This window comes from Erithacus rubecula (genome assembly GCF_903797595.1).
Source record: "Erithacus rubecula genome assembly, chromosome: 8".
Lineage (NCBI taxonomy): Eukaryota > Metazoa > Chordata > Aves > Passeriformes > Muscicapidae > Erithacus > Erithacus rubecula.
Genome location: NC_136659.1, coordinates 2,331,161 through 2,338,976, shown reverse-complemented (window position 1 = coordinate 2,338,976; position 7,816 = coordinate 2,331,161). Strand labels below are relative to the sequence as shown.

Below are 7,816 nucleotides of genomic sequence, written 5' to 3'. Positions count from 1 at the left end.
GAAGGAGGATGGCATCGGGATGTGGGATTGCAACGCCCCCCGGGAGAAGAATCCTTCCCAAACCAAAGAGTTCCCGGCGGCAATCCGGGATGCTCTGAGCGAAGCTTCCGCCACCGGCATCGTCACAAGCTGCCGTCCGCTTTGCTCCCCTCCTCGCCTCCCGAAAAGGCGAGATAATTGGGAATGGGGGCAAAAGGTGAGGACAGCGCTCCTCTCAGATGTCCCAATGTCAAAGCGACGCCGGCGCAGAGCTGGCGGCAACAAAGGGCGGTGGGGATCGAAGCGGCTGGCGGGGACTTTTCCTTGGAAAAGTGATGCCCGAGCCGGCGGAGCGGCACTGCCACCGCCTGGAGCCCTTCTCCAAGATGCTGTGCCTCGGGGGAATCCCAAAGCCAGCACACGGACACACCATAGGTTTGTTTTTCCGCCGCCAAAGCTCCCCCGGAGCAGGGGGAGTCCATGGCGAAGGCATCAGGATTTACACCACTCTTGGGTTTATTCCGCCCCAAAAGTGTGGAGAACGCACGAGTTTTGCACCCAGGTGGTGCAGCTCTTGAGCACGGGAAAGCTCCAAAAATGGTTTGGGGGGTGATTTTTAAAAGCAAACTTTTGCAGAAAATGAGCCCCTCGGGTTGATTTCACCCTGAAAATAAGAATTTACATCTGCGGCCCCAGTAATGACATCGATTTGGAGATAATCTCGCCATTTCCCATCACTTGCTACGCCTCAAACTGGGCTGTAAACATGCCCAACCCCAATCCAAGCCATAAACAGGGCTCCTGAGCCTAATTCTGGGAAAATTCTGGGTGGTCCTGGTGCCGGATGGGACCTCACTGGGGATGGGGAGCCACGGGAAGGACACGGCCGAGGGCTGGTCCCGCCTCTAAAATAGCACCTGCGCTGTTCAATGCAGTTTTGGCGTATTGTGGGCTCTTTTACAGGATAGAAGCAGGGATACAGGGGCTGGATATATATTGAATATTTATCGGAGCTGTGCCAGGGGAGGTTTAGGCTGGGTGCTGGGCGAAGGGCGAGCTCTGAACAGGCTCCCCAGGGAATGGTCGCATTTGGACAATGCTCTCAGGGATGCAAAGAGTGGGATTGTTGGGGTGCCTGTGCAGGTCCGAGGTTTGGACTTGATCCTTGCGGGTCAGCTCAGGATATTCCATGATCCTATGAGCTGTCTCGTTTCTCTGCAGGCAGGGGATTTGACAGAGAACAAAGATAAAGAAACCCAGCTAAACTGGGTAAAACTACTTCTACAGCCCACCAGAAACTGGAGCAGAGCTGCAAAGGCACTTCTTGTCCCTAAAGGACATCCCTTATGGACATGCAATGCGCAATAAGGGATGGAGGGCGCCCGTCTCACGCATCCCGCGACACGCGACAAACACGGAGAGAAAACCGAACGTGCCTGCACGCCGAGCACACTCAGGTCTTTTTATGAGGCCGAAACTTTGCTTATGACGAAGAAAATAGAGGGATTGAAAGGCGCTTTCATCACCGCCACCCTCAAAAAGCGCGCGCCGCCCTCAGCCCCTCACGGGCGGTGTCCACGCCCCCGGCCTTGGCCACGCCCCCAGATCCTCCAGGAGCACAGAGAGGCGGCCTTGGCCACGCCCCCAGATCCTCCAGGAGCACAGAGAGGCGGCCTTGGCCACGCCCCCAGATCCTCCAGGAGCACAGAGAGGCGGCCTTGGCCACGCCCCCAGATCCTCCAGGAGCACAGAGAGGCGGGCGGAAAGCGCCGAAGGGGAAATGGCGGCGCCGGACGTGAGGTCAGAGCGCGGGCGCCTGATGCGGGCGGGCGGCGCCGTGAGGGAAGATGCCGGTGGCGGTGATGGCCGAGAGCTCCGTGAGCTTCAGGCGGCTCCTGGAGCAATGCGAGCCGCAGGAGCTGGAGGTGCCGCGGGGCGGGAGGGGTCTGCGTGTGCGCGCGTGAGGTGGGGCGGGTGTGTGGGTGTGGGTGTGAGCGGGAGGGGTCAGTGTTTAACTTGCCCCTTGGGCTCGCCGGAGAGCCCTGCAGAAACTCGCAGGCTACAGATAAATGGGTATTTCCTATAATTATTCTTGTCGTTTCAGAGGAGGCGTGAGGGGAGTGGTTTGTGTGGGTGACAAAATCGAAATATTGGTCAGGGAAGGGGAGCCTGAGCCAAACTTGGGGAATTACCCTTAGATCGAGTTTTATTGCGGCAGCTTTCACTGGAAGCTCCCGCCGTGCTGTTTTGCGCCCTGTTATCCCTTAAGAGAAGGCCTTATTAGAAATCTTTGCAGCTTTCAAGTTATTGCAGGCTTTCAAAATTCTACAGTTTTTTTATTTTATTTTATATCACTCGTTTGTTTCCTCCTTGTGAGATTTTGGGGCTCTGCTCGAGTGTGGCAGGGGCTGACGCTGAGCTTGGGGTTTTCGAGAGGGGCAGAGAAGCTTTGCTGGGGTGGAGTGGCCTGAGCTGAAGTTCAGCTGAAGGTAAATGAAGTCAGGGGCGATTTAATTTCACTTTCAGCAGATGCCACCCTCATGAGCATAAGAAAAGAGTAATGGAAGATGTAGCCTTACTTTATTCCCCCCCCCCCCAAAAAATTGCACAGGCCTATTATGTGATGTGAAAAAAACCCAAAAAACCTCAATATCCGTTGTTTTGGAGCGTCCACTTTACATAAAACTTGGCTTCCTGCTGCCCTTTGTGTCACAGCCCTCTTTAAAATCTGTAAGCCAAGAATCTGTTTGTTTTCAGGCCCCTGGAGGAATTGCCACACCCCTGGTTTATGGCCAGCTGCTGGCTCTGTACCTGTTGCACAATGACATGTAAGTGGCTTGTCCCAGCCTGTGACACTGGGTTTGTCACCAGCACGTTGGGAATGGGCTGTGTGATTAATAAAAATGCTGTGTTTGCAAAGAAATGAGAATATTTCTGGGGATTGAGTCTCTTTCACCCCTTGATCTGGCAGGAAAACTGTTCTCCTTTCCTTGCTCTTCCCCACCCTTTGGAACTGTGGGAAAATGTGGGAATCAAGCTCCTTAAGTGGTGAAGTTGGCTCCTTTGGGGAGTGTGAAACACTTCAGTGTTTTGTTTTGTAGCTGCTCAGGGCTGCATTTGTTTTGGGTTGGATTCAGGATTGTCCCTTGTGTTTAAATTCCAGCAGAATAACTCTGGACTGCTCATGTTAAAAATGAGGGATACTGTTGGCTTGAAGGAGCTAAATCTGCAGGAAGCAGAGATCCCAGGAATTTGGTCTGGGGGGTTATTCCATGTCCCTGTGTGGGTTTGATGGACTGAACTTGGGGTTTTAGGGAGGAGTTGCTTTCCCAGTCTGGTTTTAAATGAGGCAATTAATGAACTGTTTGTTGTTATGGCAGTCCAGTGTTGTCTGCTGGAGAGCAGCTCTGTTTTCCCACTTCAGTATCCAATATTCCTTCCTAGAAAGAATATTTTTAAAGCACTGAGAGTGTTCAATGCACCATCTGAACAAACCTTGTGGTGTCTCTTTGCAGCATTTATTGACTAGGAAATATTTTTAACTTTTTTGGGGTTTTGCTTTTTTAAGGACCAATGCACGTTATCTCTGGAAAAGAATCCCTCCTGCTATCAAATCTGTAAGTACTGGGCCAAATTTAACTCAGAAATGTGCTGTTTTTGTTGCACAGCAATGTTCTCTGAAAATCTGGGGGTGGAAATGGGTTTAAACATCTGATCAGTGTAGAGGGTTTTCTTCTGGATTAACACTGGGGGGTTTTTGGTCACAACAGGCAAATGCTGAACTTGGTGCAGTTTGGTCAGTGGGACAAAGAATCTGGTAGAGGGACTTCCCAGGAATCTACACAGCAATCAGTGCCCATCAGTGGTCTGAGACTATCCAGCCAATCATGGAAGCACTCAGAGGTACAAATAATTGCCTGGAATTGTTTTTGTCTGCTCCAACACAAACAGACAAATTGTTAATTGTGAAAAATCAGAAATGGTCCAGAAAACTGCTGCAAAGTTTTTGTAGGTTTTACTAAAAGGTTTTTAATTTTCTTTGACACTGGAATTTCATAAACCATGTGGTTTGTTCTGTGAGAGCAAAACAGACCCAGTTTTATCAGACTTCCAACCAGGGATTCAGGGAACTTGGCTTGGCACTTCAGAACCTTGTAGCACGTTCAGGAAGGTTTTTTTGTGAAATGTTTTCCACCCTGTGTAATGGTAACATTCAAATTCTTGCTCCTAGAGGGCAGTGCAGACTGCAAAAAAGAGGTGTTTTGCAGTTAGAAATTCTCCATACAACTGCTTTTCAGATGCCATTAATTGTTAACTAATTGCTGGCATATTGCAAACAGAGAATGCCATCAGGTGCAGAGTTCCCTGAGGTGTTTCATGTGCTATGGAGAGCCCAGGATGCTGCAGGCTGCATTTGGAGGTTCAGTGTGGGCTCTGAGGGGGTTTGTCCTGAGAGAGAGCAGTTTGTTGTCTCTTGCTGCTGACTGAACTGTGGGAAGGGAGGGTGAACTCCTGAGGTGCTCACTTGCAGGCTGCTGGTGCTTTTCCAGAGGTGATGGAATTGAGGAAAAGTTCTCAGGTTTCCCAGCTCTGGAGATGAGTCTCTTATGTCCTGTGTTCCTCTCTCCCTAGATGCAACCAGGAGACGAGCCTTTGGACTGGTTTCCCAGGCTTACACCTCAATAGTTGCAGATGATTTTGCAGCCTTTGTTGGCCTTCCTGTGGAAGAAGCTGTGAAAGGTACTTGGCATTATTCCCTGGGTAATTTTCATACTGATGATGAGCTCAGACAGCTCCAAGTGATGATAAATAAAACTATATCTGCAAATTCTGACGCTGTTAAGTGATTGGCAGTGATTAGAGAAAAGAAAATCCTGCTTCTGGATAATGGTTCGATTTTTTTTTTATTTCAAATTGTTGCTGTTAATTATCACTGTTTATTCTCCCCTTCTGTGTCTTACAAATGCCCCAATGCCTTTCCAGGTGTGCTAGAGCAGGGCTGGCAAGCAGACTTTGCAGCTCGCATGGTGATGCCAAAAAAGCCGGGTAGGTGGAGCTGTTCCTTCATGAACCATTCAGCATTTTCTAGGAATTGGGTGCTAAGTTTTTAATGACAGCTTTGCACTGGATTCTGTTAGATGCTTTTTGGACTCTCACACTGCTCATAAACGTGGAGCACATATAAAACATGGGGAAGTACAAAGAGGTGGGTTTGGACTTATCAAGTAGTTTGGATTAAGCTACATGCTCACGTGGACTTGTTTAAACAAAAGCAGACAGGATGTGCTGTGATTGCTCCCTCTCCTCCTCTGCTGCTGGCTCTGCCTCTGTGGAACATAAACTGGATGACCTCAAATGACATGTCTTAACCTAATATAGAAGAATAGAAATAGACCATCTTGAACTGGAGATTTTTTTTTTTCCTTCAGGAGAATTAGAACTTCTTTAGGCAGGGATTTAGTGAATCTTTGTGTTCTGAGGAGCTTCACTTGTTGGTATAATTTCCTTTGCTTTAAAATTAAAATTAGAATCTTATTTTCTTCACTTTCATGGTGTTGATATCAGAATGTCTGTTCCTCCAAAGCTTGATCTGCAGAAATACTTGGCTTTTTCTCTTTTTTAAAAAAGCTGTATCTGGCTGGTTAAGGCAAAAATCAATATTAAGTTATTAAAACAGGATGAAACAACTGCTCTTCAACTGCTCTGTGCTGCTCTGGCAGAAGGAGCCAAATAACAGCATATCCAGAAGGCCAGGATTTGTTAGACTAAGAAATGTTTGTATGGGCAGAGTTTTTGGGAGTTCAGAGCCCATAATAAACAGGTGCCAGGTGTTGAAATTTACCCCTACGAGGCACAGAGCCAACCAGAGCCCTGAGATTTTATATGTGATCAGGTAAAGTTTTTATGAACTGGTTGTAAAATATGCAGAGCTTAAAAAAACTGGGAATTATTTATATGTGGTTCTTTTTCCAAAAGTGAGTGCAAGAACTACTAGTCAGACAAAAGAAAGAGGCTCCTTTGAAGCAGCTAAGCCTTGGATATTCTGGTTTTTGGATATAAAGTCAAGTGTGATGAATAAACAGGTTTAATTTTAATTAGCTTTTGATCCATGTTTTTTTGCATAGAACTGTTGAAAACTGTTCCACTGGGCTAATTTCATATGTTTTTCTCCAGGTGTGCTGGAAGCTTCCTTTAACAGATTTATTCCTTCATCAGGTATTTTTCTTTCTATATAATGGGTTTAGGTAAACTTGGAAAAACGGTGTCACCAGCACCACTGAGTGGGAATTGAGCCCTAGAGAAGTGAATGTTCTCCCTGGCCCCTCCAAAATAAAAAACAGCAGCCCACCTCAGCCAGGTGCTGTGTGAATGTTCTTCTCCCTGTCTTCTCCCTCCCTCATGTTGGAAGCAGTGCCTGAGATTGCTGATTCCACTTCCATAGCAGAGCTCCTGTGTGCTCTGTTGGTCTGATCACCCACTAGATCTGTTTGTTTGTTTGCCATTCTTCAGAACAGCAGCTTGCAAGGAAAGGAGCAGCCAGAGAGCTCCAGGAGCTTTTTTTCTCAAGGCAGAATACTGTCAGCCCTCATTACTCAGACTCCAGTGTGTGCAAAGCAATTCTGGAGGCTGCTGACAAGTGGAACTTGTTGCAGTAGTTCTTGTGGTTAGTAACTCTTGGAATGGTACAGATAACAGGAATTATGTTAGCTGGAGCTGTGTAGGGAGGAGATACAGTTAAGTTCCACCCCCAGAAGGCTGTTGAAAGTCAGATACATTTAATTTTTTTTCCCCTTACTGTTGAGGTGGATGGTACTGCTGATGGATTTGCTCTCTAAATTTCATTAATGATCCATTTGTTTTATCTTTATAGAACCTGCTCCGGTCCCACCAATTCCCAATGAGCCGCAGTTGGCCAGATTGACTGACTATGTGGCTTTCCTGGAAAACTGATTACCCTGCTCCTGTGTTCAGAACAACTTGGGAATCCTGTGTACTGACAGTTTTAGATCTAAGGTTTATTTTATTCTGTATCTATTAAATGTTGCAGCATCCCCCACTCAGAAGTGTGAAGCATACAGATTATGTCAGCCCACTCCTGGTTTGCCAAAGCCCAGCTAGCAGTGAAACAATCCTTTAACTCCTGCAATATTTATTCAGTAGGTACACAAGCATACACAGCAGTATTACATAGTACAGGTTTTTTTTGTAATTGACTCAAAGCACAACCTTTTTCAGGTGTGTTAGAAATGGAGAAGAAACAATTCTCTGTGCATGTTGAACTAGAGGACAGAGAGTGGAAGACTGCCCAGCCTGTATGTACAGAGAGGAAATATTTTGATGAAAGTGAAAGAAAACAATTTTGCAGTAACTCTCTTGCAAATATTTTTGTGGCATATTTATAATTGATTTCTTTTTTCTTGTTCTTTCTGGATTGTTTAATCTTCTTGTTCTGATGTGAGAAATATCACATCAGGCATATTTTTACAGGAGAATTATTGCTTAACGAAGACAAATCTACGATTTGAGGAAGCATTTTGACTTTTGGAAGGTTTTTTTTGAGTGACATAGGACACCAGATGTTTTCCTGGGTAACCCTACACCTTGAGACCTGTCACATCTTGCTCCATTTCAGTACACTGGGCCAGGATATGCAAGAAATAACAATTCTTACCTGTCTTTAGCTTTGTGGGTTCCTTCTGCCGTGATTGGAGAGGAATTTCAAGGTGAGAGTAGGAGCAGAGCCCGGCTGGGAGGAGGATGATGCATTGTGCTGGAGTGTCAGTTTGAAGAATAATTCTCTGTCAGTGCTCTGTTAATCTTTGAGCTGAGTGGATTT

General features: G+C 46.6%; 1 protein-coding gene across 1 annotated transcript; it reads left to right on the top strand.

Moving 5' to 3' along the window:
- Positions 1-1,797: 1,797 nt before the first annotated feature.
- On the top strand, positions 1,798-7,180 carry LOC306804444 (COP9 signalosome complex subunit 8-like). Its single transcript, XM_079311017.1, has 8 exons — positions 1,798-1,904; positions 2,737-2,807; positions 3,548-3,596; positions 3,750-3,882; positions 4,612-4,719; positions 4,963-5,025; positions 6,154-6,195; positions 6,851-7,180. Exons 4-8 carry the CDS (start codon positions 3,867-3,869, stop codon positions 6,928-6,930), a joined length of 309 nt encoding a protein of 102 aa, XP_079167143.1. The 5' UTR covers positions 1,798-1,904; positions 2,737-2,807; positions 3,548-3,596; positions 3,750-3,866; the 3' UTR covers positions 6,931-7,180.
- The last annotated feature ends 636 nt before the right edge of the window (positions 7,181-7,816 follow it).

What these genes read in the sequence shown, in the direction of transcription:
- LOC306804444 (XM_079311017.1), top strand. An exon ending in TGTGGAAGAAGCTGTGAAAG is followed by an intron (nt 4,720 to 4,962) that starts GTACTTGGCATT and finishes ATGCCTTTCCAG; the next exon opens with GTGTGCTAGAGCAGGGCTGG. An exon ending in CAGATTTATTCCTTCATCAG is followed by an intron (nt 6,196 to 6,850) that starts GTATTTTTCTTT and finishes TTATCTTTATAG; the next exon opens with AACCTGCTCCGGTCCCACCA.